Raw genomic sequence first — 24,858 nt, 5'->3', positions numbered from 1 at the left:
TTTTAATCGGACGATCGATAAGCGTTCTCACACTTTCTACCGTTTTCTCCAAATCCCAACCATATATATATATATATATATATATACATATACGTGTGAGAGAGAAGGAATAATGTTCACGTCGTTATAATCTTCATGGGGGAGGCCAGAACCCGTTGTATGTCGCCGCCCAGGGCGGTGTGCGACGGCGCTATGGGGCATTATAAGAGGGGGAGGCGCCATATCACCCGTGAGTACGGATGGACTTAGGGAGATGGAATAGAGGCAATAGCCGACCTAAATACCAATCACAAGATATGGTTTGCGAGTAATACTCAATAAAATTATTAATATTTGTTTATATGGTTTGCCAAATGTTGTGTACGTTACTATGGTTATATGACTTAACCTAGAAATATGTTTTGCATATATAAAGAATATTCATATTTGATTATGAAAACTTTGATATTCAACTCGCTCTGCAATGCGCGGGTAACATCAACTCATTCATCATGAATCATCAAACCATTTAGGATGGGTAGCGTCAATTCGTTCATCCTGAATCATCAACCCATTTAGGATGTGTGCGGGTTGACAAGATAGGTAGGATTTTCATTTTGTTTATATGATTAAAAAACTTAAATACTGTCATTTTTTACTTGTGCAAAATTGTGGTTGAAAATATACTAAATTATCGGTTTTTAACTTGTTCTGCAAAATTGTGGTCGAAAATTTACAAAAATTATAGGTTTTTAACTTGTTCGACAATATGACATTTAAAATTACATATATTTATTGAAGTTTTGGAACCATTCGACACCCGTGACTCTCGCATCGGTACCATCAATTCTGTAGTACAATAAATCCGGTGCATGTCAAAACAACAAAATAATAATTGTTTTCTTCTTATCGATCTTTTATGTGAAATGAAAAGTGATCAATATTTATACTTATGATATTTCACTTTAGCTTTCTCCAAAAGTTGCAATTTATAACAGCAAAAGCTTTACAAAAGGGAGAAGTACATGTAGATGATATAAACTTTAAGATTATATTTATTACAATTATAATCTTTTGTTGAAAATTAAAATCAATAAATTTTCTTTATAATTGTAATTCACGAAATATACATAGTTGAAAATAATTTTTCATATATTTAAACATGTATATTATCATAATTTCTTAAAGAATATCATAAATTATCTATTTGAAGGCCATCTATACATGAATAGCATGACCACCTTTATCTAATAATTGCACACCATTTGGAATTTAAAAATGATTCATGTTAGAAACAAAAAGATAATAAATATTTTTTTTGAATGGCAAAAAGATAATAAATAATAACTAAAGTTTTTCAACATATTTTATATAAACGTTAAATAAGAATTATTAACTTCTAAACAAATTAAACATAGATGATATCATTTCTAGCAATCAATATCCACAAATTTAATTATATAAAAGAGCCGAAAAACCCAAATAACTAACGAACATAATATTGCCAATTGCCAATTATATAAACCAATACATATTATATAACACTCAAATTTTCAAGAAATGTTACCAAGAATTATTTGGAATAATCATTTAAAAAACAACTTTAAGTCCCTTTTGGGAGCATTTAAACCTAAGAATCACATATGAAATAAACCTATAAACCAAGATAAAACACAACATAATCACAATATTCTTCCATTTACCATCCTCCTCAAACCCTCCTGTTTCCCTTAGAACATCTTCACCACTCACTAAACACTTCCCAAACAAATACTCCAAACACTTACCCTCACCACCAGAGAACTCATTCATTAACAACCCTTCAAATGGATACTTAAACAATGAGATATAATGCATGAATATCCAGTACTTTGGCATGCCTTGTTTCGACACGAAATAGCCCGAAAACAAGAAGAAAGACCCCATAACACCCGATATAACCGAGTTTCCAACGATGAAATTCGGTACCAATGCACTAAAACACACCACCACTGAGTTTGCAGTGTAGAGAATTAGCCATATGAGTAGTAGAAACCACGAAAACGCCAAGACATTAGGGTTTAACCCGACTAACCAGTATAACGGGGTCGCGAATAGTATTGCTAGAATAAGCAAAAACGGCAAGTATACTAGCCCGTTCGCGATCGCGTACGACGAAACTCGATAACTTCCGCATGAAGTTTCTTTCATGAGTATTTCCTTCTCTTGCAAGAAAACAGGCAGGGCTTCCACAGTTGTTGATAGCAAAAATGTTAAAATGAAAGCAAATAAACCTACCCTTTCTTGTGCTCCAAGCAAGTCCATGTCAAGATTGTAAAAAATCGACCCGAGAATCAAACCTGATACCAGCATTTGGAGTGTTCGACATGCGAAAAGCTCTTTTGTCCGCGAAATGTTCTTCCAGAATCGATGTGTCAAGATTATGGTTTCGCAGAATCTTGAATTTGCGAAACCGTCTCGAATTATTAGTTCTTGTTCATTGTGTTCTTCTTGTTCATGGTCAAGGTCTATGACCTTTGATTGTTGAAAGAGTTGTTGTAAAGTGAACTTACCTTGAATCATTTTGTTTGTTGAAGGAGTTATGTTTTCTTCAAGATTTGAAGTCTTTTGGTTCTTTTGTTGTTGTATAATATCAATTGAGTCTATTGCAAACTCAATAACGTTAACATGGAGAGGTGGTTCAAGCCCATTGAGCCGTAACGAACGGTTTAGTTCATCAATAGATCCTTGGTGCAAAACGGTGCCGTTTGCTAAGAGTAGTATGGAGTTAAAAAGCTTGATGATTCTAAACCCTGGCTGGTGAATGCTAAGGACCACGGTCTTGCCTCGGGTTTCAGCCATGGTCTTGACCATGTCTATGATCTGGAACGCGCAGTTGCTGTCCAACCCGGAGGTGGGTTCGTCTAGAATCACCACCTCTGGGTCGTGAACAACTGCGACACCAATAGAAACCCTACGCCGCTCTCCGCCTGAAATCCCACGAACCCTATCATCCCCAACACGTGCATTTGCCACGTGTGTCAACCCGAGCTCATGTATCAGCAACTTGACTCGTGAAGTGAGCTCGGGTTGACCAAGATTCAGGCGGAGCTTAGCGGTAAAAACTAGGGTTTCTTCTACAGTTAGCAGAGGGAACAACGTGTCCCTCTGCGTAACATACCCTGATATCTTCTTGAATCTTGTCTTGTCCACGGGTCTCCCGTTAACATAAATTGATGCCGTTTGTGGGGTGAGTTTTCCGGCGAGAATCTCGAGAAGAGACGACTTTCCGGCACCGCTGGGGCCCACAATGGCAAGGACCTCCCATGGTTTTGCATGGCAGCTTACTTCGCGGAGAACCCGGCGGGGGGAGTTGTGATCCGAATTGGATTGTTGGTTTTTATTGAAGATGTTGAAAGAGGGTTGAGGGTAGATTGTGTAGTTGATGCCGGTTGCTTCAATGGCACAACCCTTTCTATTCATTTGGAGTGAAATCTTTTTATGGTGTGTGGTTTCAAGTGGTATTTGCTTATGGATTTATGAGTACTTGTAAGCTTTCTTTGGAGCCTTTCACATCAGAGGACGTACTCCTTTGTCCGTAATCTTGTTGTTTTCTATCATTCTATGTGTATATATTTATATATAGGATAAAAATGTATGTATATATGTGGATGTATAAGTATGTATATGTTGTATGTATGTACCTATTTCATTTAGGTGCAAGTAGAAATGACAATGCATCGTTCACATGCAACCAGCAGCAACTTATTTTCGAGGTTTCAGGCCATGCAAAAAACAAAAGCATTCACGTGAAATATGCAATCTCTTCATTGGTTTGTAAATTGTAAGTTTGTAACCATCTCTCCACATGCTTCTATGCTCAAGTCTCCATTTTTTTAATATTCTATCCAATTAGTACAATGCAATTATGTTTTGAAATTAATTATATATGTTCACGTTCATTTCAGAATAAAAAAAATATATTTATTAGTGCAAAAACCGTATAATAATGCACTTGTAAATAATGAATAGAAGATAATCAAAGTAGTAGAAGCGTGAAAAGAGCATAGTAGTTATATAACCGTATTATATATCAAATCTAAAACAGTTACAAGTGAATTATATATACAATTCTTATAGTTTCAACACACTACTGTTTCTTAAATGTATGCTATACACGTTTATATTGTTCAAATATATAAAAGATTACTAAGGGATTTAGTAATCCGAAATTTGCATCTGTATATGACATAAATTATAATTCATTTAAGTTATAAGCTTAATAAATTATCCTTAACTTCTTTATTTTAAATAGCGCTCATAACTTTGATTTGACTAATTAATTATATGCTCACTGTTGTCTTTGCATTTTATACCATCTGTTCTATACAAGTTGCAGATAAACAATGTTTGGTGTGAAAATATTTTCAACTACAACTCATAAAAATAATACAAAATACAGTTGTGGATGAGTATGAGTAGACAATACACAAATTACAAATATCGATCAGAGCCATATTTAAACATTTTATATTACATATATGTGAAATCTGAAATCAGACTTGTCCTTTACAAAAGAAAATACGAACAACTTTCTGTAAAAATGATTAAAAAAAATCTATAGCTAATATACAGGTATGGAGAAGATTCAAATTATTTAAATATTAGGTTAAATGAAATAGAAAATAAATAAAAAATAAAATATAATAATAAAGCAAATTTGTTTTTATTATGCAAAGAATTTTGAAGGCATGAGTGATTGAAAGAACCCGTGAGTTGGGGTCACATGTCTCTTTAGATATGTGGCTGGAATTGCTCAAACCTTATTTTTCTTGTAAATGATATTATATTTATAATACTAGCTATTTTATATTGTTATTATATCCTATGTAACAAATAATGCAACAACAGCTTAACATGCAAACAATATTTTGTTGAGGATGAGAAACAATCTTTCAAAGTAATGGTCGACTAACCAGGTAAGAATTTAAGAGCTAAATAGGTTTAGTGCGGATTTAGTTGGGTTAACTTGGGTTAGATTGTGTTGTAAGTATATTAACTTTGTACAAACAGTTCGTAAACTTTAATAAGGATTTAATTTTTAATATATGTATTAATACGTCCGATCATGGTACCATCAAGGTCTCGTACAGACTACCACGCTGTCAATGACGATAACAAAGTACCTTATCATCGTGTTCTAGCTTTTGATTAACGATTTTTTTCGGCTGGTAAAATTTAACATTTCTGAATGTATGCTTAGACCCCGTAGTGGGGCGTTTTTTTTTTTTTTAAATTAAAAAAAAAACGCCAAATAACGCCCAAGCCCCATTACACCAGACGTTTTTGAGCGTTTTTTTTCGAAAAAAAATTCGTTTCGCGTTGTTTAAACAACGCTTTGAACATTTTGACCGGCCAATCAATAACTCCCAACGGCTAGTTAACGGCTATTTCTTTATTTTATTATTTTTTTTAAACCTTTTACCCATATATATATATATATATATAGGGGAAGGATAAATCGAAAACCCACTTGAGTTGAGAAAACTCAGAAAACCTTTGTAAAAAAACCATGTAAACTCAAGAAACATTTCTAAAAAAAATAGGAAATGTAATATACATATATTTGAACATTTTTAAAAAAGAAACACAAAAAAACACCAAGTAGTTTTTTTTTAAAAAATGTTACAAAATTTCAGGTTACATAATATATATGTCAAAAAAAAATGTAACATACAAATTTTCAACATTTAAAAAAAAATAGTAAGCGTTTTTTACATTTTTTTTATAAATAGGTCCGTGTACATTTATATTACATTTCCTATTTTTTTAGAAAAAAATAAAAATGTTACATAGGGTTTATTTGGGTTTTCTCAACTCACATGGGTTTTCGATTTATCTTTCCCCTATATATATATATATATATATATATATATATATATATATATATATATATATATATATATATATATATATATATATATATATATATATATATAGGGTAAGGTTCATGCGAGAACCACCTTTATTGCGAGAACCGCGAGAACCAATGTGAACAGGGGGCAATACTATAAATATATAACAAAATTGAAATTAAGTGTCTCCTCCTAAACACCTGACATTAAGAGCCTCCTCCTAAACACCCACGTCTGATACTCCTAGACTTCAAAATTCGTCATCTCAGTTCACATCCGTCACTCCAGATTCTCCAAAATTCGTCATCTCGATCTTACCATTCATCATTTATTCGTAGTATATTCGAAATTAGGGCACAAATAAAAGAGTCATCGAGCATATATTCGTTATATATGCGAAATTAGGGCAAAAAAGAACAGAATCATTGAAGATTGTGGCATAATTAGGGAGAATTTGAAGAACAAACGTCCAATAAACTGCCATAACCTAGTTATTGTCGGAATATCCAGCGTTATTACCAGGGGCGCAGCTTTGAAGGTGTTCGGGGGGGCGCCCGACCCCCCGAACTTTTCGCTCAGTAGTGTTATGTATGTACGTTTCGTATAGAAATTTTTAAGTATATACGTTTTCGACCCCCCGGTTTAAGATACCCCTGAATGTAGGTGAAGGTGATGATAAGATAACATGAATTTTTCTGATAGAAGGAAACAAAAATTCCGGTCAAAAAACTTGCAGCGACAACTTGGTAGAGTTTGAAGAAGAAGATGTTATATTATATTAAATGTAGGCATTGGGAATAATGAACTAAAAAAATAACTCTCTGTCAAAGTCATAATTAACATATTTTCAGTCAAACTTTCTTTTTTTTTTTTTGAACGGCCAACGAATCCTCCAAATGGGCTACTGGCGAAATTCACCACATCGGGATACACTCGCCTTCCGAACCGGGGAAAACCCTCACCTAGGGCCGAAGCCCGTGAACACTCGCCCGAAGGCACGACAGTGCGGTGAGGTAAAACCCGCTCAGTTCAAGGATCGAACTAGCGATCGCCGCCTACTCGCCTAGTCTCCCATCATCACCAGGTGCCGCAGAAACTAAATGCTAGGGGTAGAAATTGAACTTGGGTCACTTGGAACACAAGGTCTCTCCCTTACCACTCCACCACTAGCTCATTGGCGTCAAACTTTCTTAATACTTTACTTTTTTTCTAAAGGTAACTTTCTTAATACTCAACCAATTTATTTTATTTAATTTATTGTATACTACTTGTCTGCTTTATTTATTTTTTAGTTATTTGTTTATCATTATATTAAGTTTAGCTTTAATTTACTAATAAAATTTCGGTTCTTTTTGTTGTTGAATATATTTTTATCACAAATCAAATATTATCTATAAAATTTCTAAATAACATTTAAAGTTTTATATAAACCTATTTGATACCGTTCTCGTATATGTGATATACCCGTTAATAAAAAAAAATTGGTAATTATCATATGTTTTAGGGCTGCAATATATGTTATATAGGTTCAAATTAGGGGTGAAATTGGGGCCGAATTTCTGTCCTAAACTTGTTGAATCTTTTTGTAATTATGTCTATTTTTATTTGTTTAATCTTAATGTGATTTAGATAGAAATTAGAGCTTAAATTTAGGGTGATTTGTTAACTTGTTGTGTTATTAGATTATGCTACAGGAAAGTATAAAAGCATAACTTCTTTTTTTTTTTTTTCAAAAGAAAGAATGAAGAACAAAAAGAGGGAACTGATGATGAAGACGGGCATAACTATATTTTTTCATCCAGGTGAACCGGGTACCCACCTTCCTCTCATTTTTAATGTTTTGGTGTCTTTGTTCAGTTGTTTGTTAAACAATGTTTACTTTTTAATGTTTGAAAAGTTTTTTATTTGATATTAATATTTGACCCGACCCGATCCGACCCGAATCACCGGCATCCAACCCGAACATATCCCCTCGAAACAAAGCGATAGAAAAAAATTTTTAGGCCCAGTAAAAGTTATTTATTTGATATTAATATTTGACCCGACCCGACCCGACCTGACCCGAATCACCGACATCCAACCCGAACGTATCCCCTCGAAACAAAGCAATAGAAAATTTTTTTAGGTCCAGTGACTTCCGACCCCCCGGAGGAAATTTTCAAGCTTCGCCACTGGTTATTACACCGTTCCGTGAATTTGTAAGTTTATACACTTTGTTTTGCATATTTATATGTTAGCATGAAGCTTAATCACCGATTCAGATCTTTTATATGTGAATATGAGGCTTAATCTTCGTTTCTTATATGCATTAGTGAAAATGGTGTGATGTATATAATTTTTGAGGGATTAGGGGCGATTGTTGTGTGATAGCACAATCTGTAATGTGGTAGTTATGTGCTTTTTTGTATGTAATTTTGTTACTGATTAATGTTAAATATGATTGGTGGTAATACGAAATTGGATTTGTTACGGGTTAGGGTTTTTTTTAAGGAAGCAAAACTGTTGATAAGGTCAGTCCTGTTAATGCACATGTGCATAGTTATGCACATATGCATATTTTGCCATATTAGTTTAAAAGGGTCAGTCATATTAATGAAAATACGTATATTTATGCACATGTGCATAATTTGCTAGAATAGGTTAATAAGGTCATTCCAGTTAAATTGTCCGCGCTTGGTACGTGGAAACAAATTGCCAATATTTCCAACGATTTTGCAGGTTTGGGGGTGGATCTAATGTCGTTTTTAAGCGGGCTCAGAAAGTTAAGTAACATTCTGGAAGGAAGTATGGTTGGGTGACCAGTCGTTATGCAGCAGGTACACACTTTTATATGCGCTGGAACGCCGCAAATCAGCGTGTCTACAAGAGCGGATGGGGGTAGAAAACGGACAACTAACGCTGCATCTCCAATGGTCTAGGCTGCAACTTAACCAGTCTGAACAGGCTGAGTTGTCGGACTTAACCTATGCAGCGAATGCGGTCTCTTTTGAGGTGGGTCCAGACAGATGGATGTGGTCTCCGGAACCCTCAGGGTTATTTACAGTTCGTAACATCAGGAAGATAATCGAGGAAAAGTCGTTTCCAAATGATGGTTTCGGGTTCTTTTGGAACAGATGGGTGCCGCTAAAAATAAATTTATTGGTTTGGAGGCTTGTTTTGGATAGACTACCAACAACAACGAATCTTAGTAGAAGAAATGTCCAAATTCCAGCCCTTGATTGCAAGATCTGCCATGACGGGGACGAAACAGCGAGCCAACTTTTTTTTTTCATGCAGACTGGCTCAAAGTCTATGGGATTTTGTCGCTGAATGGTGCAAGTTGGGATCAATATTCGTGCTAGATCTGAAGGATTTTGTGTATCTGCATCAGTGCTACTGCGGATCTAAAAAATAGAAACAGGTTATGATCTCAATCATTCAGATTATGCTATTGTTTATATGGAGAAACATGAATGATGTTTTTAATAGGAAGCAAACGAATCTGACACGTGTGAAGGAGGAAGTTAACACGCCTGGGTTTGTTTGGATAAAAAAATAGGGCAAAGTGCAACGCTTTAAGTATCTGTTTTTTATCAGTAACACTCGGTAAGGATCTGATTATTACCAGTAGATATATATATTGTTCTTTAGGTATCTGTTTTTTATCAGTAATTTTGATTTCCATCAATGATTTATATGAATGTGATTCAACTCGTTGATCTGTTAACTGTGCTTGTTATGTTATCGCACATATCTTATACAGTGCCATAGCCGACCTAGTATGTATATATGAACCAAATAAAGTTAATAATATCATTCATGTGCATAGTGAGTTTGAGCAGATTTGTTTAGGATACGTGTATATGATTTTGGGTAATTAGAAAATGCTGGTATTGTTGTTTTAGATAATGCACATGTGCATAGTGAACTTGTGAAGTTTTGTGTAAGATACGTGGTTTTGTGTAATTAGGATATGATGGTGTTATTGTGATTTTGTGTAATTAGGATATGATGGTGTTATTGTTTCATGTGATTCACATGTGCATAGCAAACATGAGCAGCTTTGTTTAATATACGTGTATATGATTCTGTGTAATTAGATTTTGTTGATGTTGTTGTTTAAATTGATGCAAATGTGCATATTGAATTTGAGCACATAACATTAAACTTTACATATGGATTGATTTTAAGCATCATTATAAGAATATGTGATGCACATGTGCATATAGATGCACGAATTCATATCGTTACAGTGATAGTGATGAAAAAGGTTGTTTAATGCACATACTAATTGAAATTGCATGTTTGATTATATTATGTTTCAATTATTATTGTAGGCAAAAAAATGGAAAAAGAGAAGAAAATAACACTTTTGTTGAGATCGAATGACAAAGGGGCAACAAAACTGCCAGATGATAAGGAAGGTGATGATAAGGAAGGTGAATACAAAAGTATTAATTGAAAAGCCAAAGAAGGTTGGTTATTAGTCGATGATGCAGTTGGTAATATATGCACATGTGCATCCAATTGTTACTTTCTGTTGAACGATGTTCTTTGATGTCACGTGCAGTTACGGCAGGATAAAGAAATACAAGGAATAGGACAAGTAGACGAATGCACGATGTGATGGATCTTATGTGATGGATGATAAGGGCGATAAGACAGTGGAAAACATTAATGAAAGAAAGTTGGATAGAACGATGTTATATTGAAAATTATGGTTGTTTTTTGTATGATGGTTTATATGTTAGTTATTTTCTTTTAACGATAATTTATATTTGTTTATTGGACGATGACAACTATGTGATTGTTAATTCCATAATTTGATGTAATATGGTATAGTATATGTTGGAAATGCACATGTGCATAAGGTGACTTAGTATGCATAGTGGTGATATATGATGTGTTACCGGATGATTATATTCAGTTTACAACGTTTTCAAATGTTATATGGTGGTTGGTATAGTATGTTAGAAATACACAAGTGTGTAATACTGTGACGTAAATGATTGTTAATTCCTCAGCACGCCATAAGATGCATAAACTCCACCCATGCCTCCCCGGTTGTCGGCTTGTTCTTCCATTTTTTTTGTAGTTGCCCGCCACCCAAGACCCTTTGTTTAATGCCATTCTGTACATAATTGGATAGTCATCCATAAGGCACCTGTTCAGAATCCATACATAAACAGGATCCATACATCAACGACATGGTATAATTTTCAACATAATGCACATGTGCATATAAGTTAATACAATATCATTTACAATCAACATGATGCACATGTGCATATAATTTAATACAACATCATTTACAGTCAATATAATGCACATGTGCACATCATTTAATACAATATCATGTACAAAAGTATAAACATCGTTTACAGTCAACATAATACCTTTAGTCACAAATCGAATGAATTGCAACGCTTGATGATCTGTATTTGTAGGTGTTGTCAAAGTGATGTATACATAGAGTCAAGAGTCTGAATTTCAAACCTATGAAGGGTATGTCGACTTTCAACAGTTTTAGACATAATTCTGTGACTATCAACGGGATTGATAACAGATGGACCACCAAAGTCGGCATCAGATGTTGTATGATGATGATATTTCAGACAATATATGAGGAGGTTCATCGGATATACGAGGATCGACACGAAGACGCCATATGCCATTGTAAACATCGTGCCGACTGCAACCGCCATGAAGTACATGAACACGACTATCTATATGCCATGAAAACCACCGTGCACGGCTCTCCGCCGCCGTGAACCGCCGTGAATGCCTCTCGGTCGAGTAAGAAGACCATGAACTGGTGTTGGTGAACTACCGAAACCCCAAAGTGGAGATAATATATGTGCATATAATATTGAGTAACCACAATTAAATAAGTGTATGCACATGTGCATTTTTTTCATATCAGTAACCATATGGAGTCAAACAGTAAACATGTATGCACATGTGCATTTTTCTGTCAATATAGTAAGTTTGGTCATATATGTTAGATGGATAATAATAAAATTTGAAACGATTACATATAATAGGTAATTGATAACAAAGTATAACACATACAATAGGTAATTGATAACAAAATATAACGATGATAATCATAAACATTTGAAAACAAACATATAGTGCAAAACGTTTATCGTCGTAAATAGTTCTATCAAGAATAATAAGTCTGGTTGCTTGATTTACGGACTTCTGGTCTGGTTGAACGTCTAAGAGTTTGCTCAGATTCTTGTATGTATGCAGATTCTTCGGGATCATCGTCAACATCGGGTATCCAATATGGGGTGCCATTAGGTGCCAATAGGCGTACTGTTCCTGTGTAAATAACAAATAAAAGTTGTTTAAAATTTTGTAATTATTACAGGGTGTGGTAATGGGATGCACATGTGCATGATAAGTAATATACGTAAGAAAACAACAAGTTAGTTGTTTGATGTTTATTAATGATAAATAGGTGGTATTAGTGATGTTTAAACATATGTATAGTTATGTACCGTTGGGTTGGCTAAAAGTTTATATGTGATGATTAATTTGTGATGATTACGGATTGTCGTTAAATGTCTATATAGTTTAGTTGTCAAAATAATGCACATGTGCACAATGTAGTTGTCAACATAATAATGTCTACATAATGCACACGTGCATAATGTAATTGTCACATAATGCACATGTGCATTATCATTTAATATATAACGACATATTGTATTTGTCAACATAATGCACATTTACATATCATTCAATGCAGTATAATTTATTGCTTATCATTTTAATGCAGTAGTATAATTCACAAGTATAGATAATTTACAAGTATAGATGTATAATACCTTTTAGTCTCAAACCGTATAAACTGCAATGCACATGTGCATATCAGTCACAAAAACTTATAAAGATGAGAAACACTGAATTATGCCAATCAGAGCAATCTCATCTCCTCTTGACGTCATTTTTATTCACTTTTACATAAGCACTTCAAATATAGTAAATGTAATAATTCAAAAGCAACATACGGACAGAAAAAAACTTAAAATTAACACCGATTTACACAATAATAAATACTTACAAATGTCCAACCCGCAGTGACCCATCCGGGATGGTCCGGTGATGTAGTTGTGACCGCGATGTTGGATTGACGGTGGTGAACCTACAGTCACTTCCCATCTCCTTCACGCTCGCCCACTAACTACACGATGAACCGATCTGCATAAAAATGGAGAGATGCAAACGAAAAGAGATTACCTGAATTCTCGCTGGAACACCGATTCAAGTCTCTGACTTCAAGATCACCTTCAAGTTTCCCATTCTGTATCTAGATCGGTCGATTCAAGTCAATGACGTTGCGGTTGTTCAAGATAACATTCAAGTGTCCCATTCTGTATCTAGATCGGTCGATGAGAGACACTATGAGAGACACCGGTACCCTCGCCGGAACCCTAGACACACAGTAGTCATGGTCACCACCACCAGACCATCACCACCGCCGACTTATGCCCCGCCGTGGAACCCGTGAACGCCGACTGCCACTCCACCGTGAAATCCGTGAACGGCCGATGAGATACGAACGAACCCGTGAAATTTGTGAGATCGACCGTTGTTTACTGTCGTGAGAACCACCGTACACTCTTGTGCGCCGCCTGTACGCCGCCATGAACAGCCGTGATCCCTCAATGTGTCGCTGCTGATGATGCAGATTGTGGTTTGGAATGAATGAATTGAACTGGAGAAACCCTAAAACAGGGGACGTGATGTTACAGTTCAATATATTTACAATATATGCCACCGTGTGTTTTGTGTTGTAGTTCAATATATTTACAATAATGCCATGTGTTCACATTGGTTCTCGCGGTTCTCGCAATAAAGGGTGGTTCCTAACGGATCTTTATCCTATATATATATATATATATATATATATATATATATATATATATATATATATATATATATATATATATATAAACTCATTCAAAATTAACCAAAACTCTCTCAAAAACACTACCATTTTATAAAAAACTTGATGGATTCCCCTAGTTCTTCATCAATGGTAAATTTTTACTACAAAGAGTTTTTTGCGGATGGCGATGATTCCACCGATGAGGAGGTTGAGCAAAAGGCGGTTACGAGTGCTTGTCAACTAGCGGTGAGATATGTGAAGCATTGTCGTCGCCCCCAACCAGAAAAAAATAAAAGAGGTTATATTGAACGAGACCGACGCGCGGCACAATCGTTTGATTAAAGATTATTTTGATGAGGCGCCGACATTTTCGAACCAAATGTTTAGGCGTCGTTTCCGAATGAGTAAGCGGTTGTTTCTACGCATAGTCGACGACTTGGAAGCCAACTACGATTATTTTAAACAAAAAGCGGAAGCGAGAGGGGCACTTGGATTTACCGGTATCCAAAAGTGTACGTCGGCGTTACGAATCCTTGCTTATGGAAACACAACCGACATCAACGACGAGTATCTAAAAATGGGCGAGAAAACAACGCGAGACACCTTGGAGCATTTTTGTCACGGTACAATTCCTATACTTTACTATAATGTTTACAATTTTTTTTGAAGCTTATGTTTGTGTATGTTTTTTTATAAAGGTATTATTGATGTGTATGGTTCGCGTTATCTTAGAACGCCCACATGGGACGACCTTCAAAAGATCTACGAGGTACATTCGGCGGAGCATGGTTTGCCTGGTATGATCGGGAGCATAGATTGCATGCATTGGCATTGGGATAACTGCCTGACCGCATGGCGAGGCCAACACACACGGGGTGACCAAAAAGGACCCACTGTTATTCTTCAGGCGGTTGCTTCACAGGACCTTTGGGTTTGGTCGGCTTACTTTGGCGTGGTCGGGTCATGCAATGATATAAATGTTTTTGAACAATCTCCGTTGTTAGAGGAGTGGATTTATGGCAAAGCTCCAAAAGCGTCGTTTTACGCAAATGGAAAGTACTACCCTCATGGATATTATTTGAGCGACGAAATTTATCCTAGGTATTCAATTTTCGTGAATACGTTTAGTGATCCTATTGATGAAAAAAGAGCATACTTTAAAAAGGTTCAAGAGTCTTCACGAAAAGACATTGAGAGATGCTTTGGGGTTCTTAAACAACGCTGGCAATATTTGAAAAATCCTTGTCGTGCATGGAGCAAGCAAACAATGAGAGATGCTATGTACGCTTGTATAATCATGCACAACACGATTTTGGAAGACGAAGGAAAGGCGATATGCCAGAATTATGTGCCAGAAGCCGTTCAAGAGGAGCATCCACAGGCGTCAATGGAAGAAGGAGTGAAGAATGCGCGAGAGTTGCGTTACGAACCGTACCATTCCGAGTTAATGGTTGATTTGGTACAACACGCATGGTCGGTTCGGTATGTACCACCTGAGGGTGAGGAAGAAACGGAGGACGAGGAAGACGAAGTTGGCGAGGGTGAAGAAAGCGAAGACGAAAACTAGTGTTTGTTTTTTTTAATTTAGTCGGATTTTATTTTTTTTATTTCTAGTATTGTATTTTTTTTTTATTTCAAGTAGTGTAATTTTTATTTTAGATTAATGAAGATTTTTATGTTTTAAATTAAAAAAAATAATTGTGAAATGATTGCATGGGCGTTATTGGGCATTATTCCAACTACGGCACTTTTGCAATAACCCCCAATAATGCCCCATGCTGACTGGACTGTCACGTGTCGCAAAACGCCCCATGGTGGGGCATTATTGAGGTAAACCACTACACATGGTCTTACAGAAAAGTGATTGAATTGAATGTATTTGAGTTTTAATTTAATTTAATTGAATGTTGAATTAGATCACCCGTAGTGGAAAGGAGAAGGGGCGTAAAACTGCCACTTAAAGCCCTATAATGCTCCGCACACCGTCCCTGGGCATGATTCGATAAAAAAAGTCCAGGCATGTTTATGAAAATGTCTCCTCAACTTTGAAATGGCCAATAAGAAATTTTCACTTCTTCCATTATAATATTATCTGTTTTATTTTTCTAAAAAATAATAATTAGAGAATAATTACAAGGGAATTATGGGCTATTATTCTAAAAAAAAATAATAATTGGATAATCATTGCAAGGGCATTATAGACCATTATACCACTAAACCACTTTTGAATTTCAAGCCTTATAATACCCCTTGCTGACTAGGACACCATGCATAATGAAGTTTAAGCCCCACTACACATGGTCTTAAACGTGTTACTTCACATTAACTCACGCACCTAGAAGCCTAATAAATAGTAGAGTAAACTGTCAAAATTATCCCTGAGGTTTGCTCACTTTTGCCAGCTTAGTCCAAAACTCAAACCTTTTGAATTTAGGTTCTTGTGGTTTCAATTTTTTTGTTATTTTCATCCAAAATCAAAATTTGGTCAGATTTTTGAGTTAACATCCAGTTTTTTTTGTCTTTTTCCTCTCTTTTAATGAACGGCAAAATAGTTTTTTAACGTTTCATTATAACAAATTAAAAAATCTGACCATTTTACATTTCCTTAAAAAGGAAGAAAAAAACAAAAATAATTGGATGTTAACTGAAAAATCTGACAAGATTTTGCTTTTAGATGAAAATGGCAACAAAATTAAAACCACAGAGATCCAGATTCAAAAGTTTTAAGTTTTGGACTAAAGTGTCAAAAGAGACCAAACCTCAGGGATCATTTTGGCAGTTTACTCTAAATGCTATCTGTATATATTTATGGTTTCCCATAGTTGGTGTATATGTGTGATTACTTACTTTCATTCATATTATAGATACCTATATGAGCGAATTTCAAGGATTGTCCTTTATCTTTATACCAATTTTCAGGCGATGTCCTTTATGTTCAAAATTGATGAGTTTTGCCCTTTATGTTTTCATATCATACACGTTTTGTCCTTTAGGCCTAACCCAGTTAGTTTTTTCAGTTAAATTTGGTCATGTACTTTGCACATGAGGGCATTTTTGTCAATTCAAAGGTAAGTTCAATGGCAGATTTACAGCTCAAAGCTTCTGCAACCTTTGAATTGACAAAAATGCCCTCATGTGCAAAGCACATGACCAAATTTAACTAAAAAAACTATCTGGGTTAGGTCTAATAGACAAAACGTGTATGATATGAAAACATAAAGGACAAAACTCATCAATTTTTAAGATAAAAATGAGTATAAAGATAAAGGACAATTATTGAAATTCACTCTACCTATATTGAACTGGTAAGGTTGAAACAGAAGTTACTGTAAGATTAAATATATATTATGTTATATTTAATGTAGTAGCCATTATAATCATTTACATTATATAGATCAAAATATATAACAACCTATTAAGTAATTAGTTGGTAATTGTTGATGGGCCTGATTACCCTTATTGACTAATTAGGGTTTCCTCTTGGGTGCATATATAAGGATACTTATGTAGAGGTTCTAAGGTTAGACACATAACCTAATTATCATAACATCAAATCGCCTCCTCTCCTCAACCGACTACCCTTTATCGGTTTTCACCATCACCATCATTAGATTGCACCCTAAGGAGGAACCAGACCAAGCTGACAATCATGTCAAACACTATTGCTGCGTCTCTATCTGGATTCTCTGCTGGCCTGTATTGATGCAATCAGGTATGTTATTCATGTTTTCCATTATGTTTAAACAGAACTGATCAACATGTGGTATCAGAGCATATGTTGATTAGTCAGTTCTGTTTTCGTATCTATCAATTCTGGGATAGAAATCTGGAAAACGGAATTTTGAAAACTTAATAATGTTAACAGCCGTTTTCGAGTCATATAGAACTACTCGAAACCTCTGTTTCGAGGAAAAGAACTGTTTTAAATATCTTGAAATCAAAAATGGGTAAAATTATGTCCGAAATCTGTTTAGAAAACATTAAAGTTTCAGGTTTCGGGTTCCAGAAATTATGGGTTTTATTTAGGGTTTATCATGTGTTCTTAGCAAAATTCGAAATTCCTTTATGTTTTGGAATGTAATTAGAATTATTGAGTGTTTTTTCCTGTTTTGATCCAATTTTATCTTCTAAGTTTTTTTCGAAAACTGTTTATTGATAATCAGATTAGAATTTTCGAAATATTTGATAAAATTAGATCAGCACTAAAATAGGAAATTACATCTCAAAATCCCTAAGAATTCGAATTTTCAGTTATTTTCACAACAACAGCTGTTTACAGAAGGTTCGAGATCACCCTTAACGACTCGAGACCAAGATTGCGACTCGAGACCATAAGATTTCGACTCGAAATCATAAAGGTTGTCAGTCTTTCATGACTCGAGACCATGATTGCGACTCGAGACCACAAGATTGCGACTCGAAATCATAAAGGTCTCAAATCTTTACAACTCGAGACCTCGAGATTTCGACTGGTATTAGTGACTCGCAATCTGATGGTTGCGACTCGAGACCTTAATGACTCAAAACCTCATAATGATTCAAGATGAGTCGAGACCTTACTCGAGATCTCACTCGAGACCTCATAACTGAGTCGAGATCTCATAACTGAGTTGAGATCTCACTCGAAACCTAAGACTAACTCGAAATCTCAACCTCATTACTTTATTAAGCTGTTAATGTGAGCCAAATTTTGGCTTGGGCCTCCGCCCCGAACCCCGTGCAGGTGGTTTGCTATTAAATAATTAGTTTTTGTAAATACTTAGTTAATTAATCAGAATCAGATAATATTTTACAAAACCAAAATGGCTTAACTTGAATGAGTTTCTGATGTATCATTTCTGGCCAAAGCTGATTTAATACATCTATTTATCGTTCAAGTATTACGAAAGCTATGTTGAGTGTGCATTACAAACGTGAATGTCTTAATATCTGGCCAAAGCTGATTTAATTCATTCATGTATAACATACTCAACAATTGCATAACTAAAGTGATTGTCTCATTTTTGGCCAAAGCTGATTTGTTACAATCACTTTGCACACATGCTTAAATGATTACACTTCTGGCCAAAGCTGATTTGTCTTCGTTTAAGTAGAACTTTAACTAAGTCTATTATTTTGATGTTAGTAATAGACATATCACAACTTCTTCATATAATGATCCTTCATTAATCTTATGATCATTTTGTCTGCCTTAATTTTTTAAGTTCCCATAACTTTACTCACTATAACTTTCTTCTATAAATCAATATCTCACCCACTCTAATTCTTAAACCTAAAATGTTTTGCTTTATTTAAAGTTTCTATAAGAATTAGCTCTTAAATTAAATCCTTGATTATCTCTTAAGACACGATAATCCTATTGCTCTCTTCTGATAAAAGTTCTACAGAAGAAAATTAGAGCATGATGAATAGGATAAATTGAACATGATGTCTCTTATGATAATCAAGAACTCTCTAACATAATTGCTATCACTAAAGTTATTCCAGATTAAGTCTTTCCTAAGACTAATCTATTATCTATGGAATAATCACAAGAACTTCTAAGATGCATGCCTTCAAAATTTTAAACTATAAGGTTAAGTGGCATTTATGAATACATCATAATGTACAATACCATGACCCATAAAATTAAGGGCTTACGCATGGAAATAAGTACATTTTCCAGTACATTGCATACTAAAATTTTCACTTGTACAATTTGATGTCTTATAAATCAACTATAACATTCAAAAGTACCAAAAGAAAATGAGTGTGTTGGTAAGCAACATATGTACAAAGAAATAAATGTTTGAAACTGGAAAATAAGATGTTATTCACCTTACAACCACTGAAACCTTAAAAAAGGATTGTTCTAAGGTCCATAGTCAAAATACAAGTAAAAATTCCTACTCTAAGGTTCTTCAAGGGAGAATCTCACTGCATAATTATGCCATTAGACTAGGCATAAGCAACGAGACTATCCATTATTCAAAAGAGCAGTTGGATAAGTTAATTAGGTAGTCACTTGCTAATGATATTTGAGTCTGCTAATTTTAATATTCCTATTAACACATGATTAATTGACTCTAGTTCCATATGTTTCCTTACCAGAATTTAACAAATAACTAACATGAGAGTTAGTGACAAAATTAAACGTTAAGGTTATAAGAACCATAATGAGCAGTTTTCTACCAAAGCCTTTCGATACCTTGCATATTCTGAAGATTAATCAGAATACAATATTATCACTTAGGCTATGTCATGAAGGTTGTGAGATTTGCATAACCAGCATAAAGTCACACTTACCTTAAACTCTCATATTATTTGTTCTCAGTATCTGGATAGAAACATTACTAAGATGAAACTAGATGATACCTTATACCTTCATAGCTTTTGTTATCATGCAAATGAGAATGTGACAAACGGAAAATGAGACCTATAAATTTCATCCATTATAACCGAAATTCATGAGAATCATGACATGGTTAATGAGGATGATTTTTTTATCTAATCTCATTCTAAGTGATTTTAAATCATGACGTTAAAGCCCTAAAGATTACTTGGCTTAAGGAATACGTATGGGTCCATCATAAGTCATTCATTGACATTCGTGGAACTTATTCCAAATGGAATATTCAGACATAATTTATTTATCATTTAAAAGACCATCAACTTGTATCTAAATTTTGTCGCATATGGCCCACGGTCTTAGAAGAAATCTATTCATATACGTACTTAATAAGATTTCTATTAAATATGTCCCTAAGTTTCTTATAACAACTGGACATTAAGGGAATCAAATAAAGTCTAACGTATATATGTTAGGTTCCCACGTCACGTACCTCATTGAAACTTCTCTTGTAACATTTCTAGAGATATTAAATATCAGTGGGAGCACTAAGTGTCCTAATAATAACTTGCAATAGTTGCAAGAGGTGGGGAGTGAAAACTTTATATTACTTCAATTTACACCTCTTGTACAAGACACCGTTCCATCATGACACTGTTCCATCAAAACTTGTCTCCTTAAAATCTAATGCTACTCTTACAAAAGTTTCATTGTTGCTTAATTGTGGGCACACTTAGATTTCTTACCTAAACTAACATAATCCTCAACAAAAAATCACAACGACTAACGTCATTAACTTGTTTCGCTATTAGAATTTGTTGGTCGTTAAATATTGACCCTAATCATGCTGAGTTCCTAAAGATTTCTAAGGTCAGTGGGAGCAGTCAAAGTCCTTATCATGACTTGCAAGGAATATAAGAGGCGGGGGGAAGAGTGTTATTAAATTTCACTCCGAATTTAACTCCGATTACATCTCTTGTACACCATACTGCACCAACTCTTACAAACTTAGATTCCTGAAAATGATAGCAACCTAACCAAGAGCTAGCCTATAAAACTGAAACTTTTAAAACCCAATAATCAACTCAGGAGGTCATCTAGGTTTAAAAACCTACTAACTTTGATGATTACATAACCTCCCTAACTGAAGTTGAAATGGATTTTGGAAAAGTTTACTGATCCTATCTCTTCTAATTAAGCCATTAGCATCAATTAATCTTCTAAATGGAATAAAATAGTTTTCTAGTAAAACTGATTTTATGTGTTCGTATAACGTTTGGGATTTGATTGAATTACCTAAGAGTGTTCATAACTAAACCAAATTCTGATATAAGCGTTAAGACACGAAGAGGCATGATTGATTGTCAAAGGTTATACTTAGGAAGAGATAAATTATCAAAGATTTCTTTGAGGATCATCACTGTTCTAGTAGCTTATAATAGTTTAAAGCTACATTAGATGAACATTAAAAACAATTTTCCCTAACAAATGGCTGGCATATTTACATGTTCATAAAACAACCTGAAAGTTCCAAACTGAAGGTCAAAGAACACTTTATTTGTAAGACAATAAAATCCATGTATGGGTTAATGCAAACACCATAATGTGATGAAATCTTAACGTAATTATTTTCATCAATAATCAAGTGGATTAATATACCTATCTCAAGATGAGTGGGAGCAACTAAATTAAACTTGTCTATATAGATGATATTCTTTTGACAGGTATATGTTACATAAGTCAAAGCATTTTTAACACAATATAATAGATCTCAGAGATATCTCTTACGTGATAGATATCATAACATGCCGAGATAGACCCAATGGGACATTAGTTTCGTTCCATAAGTTTAACAATAAATGGGTCCTTACATATGTAACAAACAATACTGCTCTTCCTTTAGAGGATAATAGGAGAAATGAGATTATTTATTTACGCTTCATTAATTAGAAGCCTTATGTAAGTTCAAGTCTATCCTCGTTTAGATATTACTCACATTGCAACACACTAGATATGCCTAGATTAATGTGAAGCATCTAATGGAGTATTACAATATCTTTAAAAGAAACGAGAGGCTACAATTTAAAGAAGAAGTGAGAACTAAAACCGGTTGATTACTCTAACTTTGTAATATTCAAAGATGACAAAATGTAATTTTGGGTATATCTTTATGTTAGCAGACTAAACCTATCTCATGGAGGAGTCATAATGGACTGATATCAACAACCTAAGTTATAACGACATAATATAGTCACTAAATGTTGTTGGAAATTTATCAGTGGACTCATAAGTTTATTAACTCCATATAATTAATGCTTTGAAGACTTATTGTGATAAAGTCAGCTATCATGTCTCCTTGAACAGTAACAGTTCGAGAGGTGTTGCATTAAATTTCGATACACAATTAATTATTCGTTTATGAATTAATTGAGGAATCTAAGTCTTTGTATCGAATACATTCATGATATGCTTGAGGATCCTATAACTGAATGGCTATTACCCATAAGTCTTATTAAGAGAGCTCATAGATGGGTATTAATTGATGGTCGTGCGCAACTGCATATCGTACTATGAATGACTAAGTATTAGTTAATTTTCCTCATTAGTTTGATTTTGTATGTCTCTAAGAATATGTTAAACCGGTATAATGACATATAGACAAATAAAGTTACAAATCAAACAAAGGGCTTACGCGTATTTTGATCATAACGATTAGGTTTTAAATTAAGGATATAGTATGACTAATGGGGGTCTTGAGTTGCATGATGATTCAACGGCAGTATTTCTCTGCTATAGTTCTTGTTTAAGGCTAAAATGAGTGTTAACTCCTGATCAGGCTTATCTAATACTTATAGTAAATGATTACTCGGCTAAGTGGGAGAATGTAAGATTAAATATATATTATGTTATATTTAATCTAGTAGCCATTATAATTATTTACATTATATAGATCAAAATATATAACAACGTATTAAATAATTAGTTGGTAATTGTTGATGGGCCTGATTACCCTTATTAACTAATTAGGGTTTCCTCTTGGGTGCATATATAAGGAGACTTATGTAGAGGTTCTAACGTTAGACACATAACCTAATTATCATAACATCAAATCGCCTCCTTCTCTCAACCGATTACCCTTTATCGGTTTTCACCATCACCATCATTAGATTGCACCCTAAGGAGGAACCAGACCAAGCTGACAATCATGTCAAACACTATTGCTGCGTCTCCATCTGGATTCTCTGCTGGCCTGTACTGATGCAATCAGGTATGTTATGTCACACCCTGACTCTTGCGGAAGCGTATGGTGTGTGACTTGTTCAATATCATTGCATTCAATCATAATAAACAACTATATGATCAAAACGATGTTCATCCATTCATTAAGTTTAAAGTATTACAAACACCAGTCATTTAAGTTTCAAACAACACAACCTTCGACTAAGTTACAAACCAACAAAAGTGGATGACATCTAAACTTGGAATTTACTTCTAGAAACAACACCAGCTCCCAAGATCCAACTTGTTACCTGAAATACATGTAATTTTGAAAAACATCAACAAAAGTTGAGCGAGTTCATGCGTTTTGTATGAGTACTGATAAGCTTGTAAACATTTGAGAGACTCCTTTGAAAACAGGTATGAAAAGCGTCTATGAACAGATCAAATTAATGTTTTGCAAGGACATTAATGTATGTGAAGGCATAGGGAGCACTCAATATGAGTAGGCTTATACCTTCGTCGAATCCCCTCAACTGTGTCGAATTCCCCTCGACTGTGTCAAATTCACCTTGACTGTGTCAAATTCCCTTGACCGTATCAAATCACCTTGACTGTGTCAAATCACCCTTTACCGTTGTGGAATCACCTCGACTGGGACACCAAAGCACTCAAAGTGGTCACATAAGAACCATGAGTGGGGCTCGGCCGTACCCGTTAAATCTAACCTTTGTCCATATTTCTTATGAGAGTTAATGGCATTTCAAATTCAATCTATGCTCACATGATCTTATAGTTCATTACATAGCTAAATCATACCCATGTTGACATGTATTTCACCCTCGAGAGTTATAAATCCGAAAACAGTTAAGAGAAAAGGGGGGCATGAACTCACAAGTTTGCGTCCTGCTATCTCGTATGCTCAAGGTCTCCCTAGGAGTCGTACAACTACCTACACATGTTTCATGTTTTATTAGATGCTTAGGTCGTGTAACGACTCTTTGTCTTAGTTGTTCATTATGACTTGTTTTGGAAATCTTGGTGTATTCTGAGTTACATCATTGATGTATATTATAATATTCAAAAGTATATAATTATTTGTTAAAATAATAAATATTTTAACTTAAATTATATTTATTAAATTTTGGAATATCAGTTAAAATAATATATTTTAACTTGGTATATCATGCAGTTATGCGTATGTGTTCTCCCAAGGATGAGTATAGTCATACGTGTGTATATTAGATTTGTGTATTTGCCAAGTATTGGTGGCGTATTCCGGTGTATATTTATACGTACGAGAATACGTATTCTTATTGTGTTTATTAACTATTCTTATACTTCATTTTTGTATTACTTTTTCCGGAATAATATTTCTAATAAAAATATATATTCTCAAAATATATATTTTAAGAAACTTACATAGGAAAATTATTTATAATTTTTCTTTTGGCAAAAATAATTATATTTTCGTTTAATCCTCCAAAATAATATATCTTCAAGTTTAACTTAGAAAATATACATATAAATCTATTTTTCACCCAAAAATAATGTATTCT

At 34.4% G+C, this 24,858-nt stretch overlaps 1 protein-coding gene across 1 annotated transcript; it reads right to left on the bottom strand.

Moving 5' to 3' along the window:
* Positions 1-1,529: 1,529 nt before the first annotated feature.
* LOC110875246 (ABC transporter G family member 5) lies at positions 1,530-3,496 on the bottom strand. Its single transcript, XM_022123447.2, has one exon. It carries the CDS (start codon positions 3,439-3,441, stop codon positions 1,570-1,572), a length of 1,872 nt encoding a protein of 623 aa, XP_021979139.1. The 5' UTR covers positions 3,442-3,496; the 3' UTR covers positions 1,530-1,569.
* Between the last annotated feature and the right edge of the window lie 21,362 nt (positions 3,497-24,858).

This window comes from Helianthus annuus, chromosome 1 (assembly GCF_002127325.2).
Source record: "Helianthus annuus cultivar XRQ/B chromosome 1, HanXRQr2.0-SUNRISE, whole genome shotgun sequence".
In the NCBI taxonomy this organism is placed as follows: Eukaryota; Viridiplantae; Streptophyta; class Magnoliopsida; order Asterales; family Asteraceae; genus Helianthus; species Helianthus annuus.
This window is presented reverse-complemented; position numbering and strand designations above follow the sequence as displayed.

Bases quoted from the DNA above. Each gene is read 5' to 3' on its own strand.
- LOC110875246 (XM_022123447.2), bottom strand. From the start codon at position 3,441: ATGAATAGAAAGGGTTGTGCCATTGAAGCAACCGGCATCAACTACACA.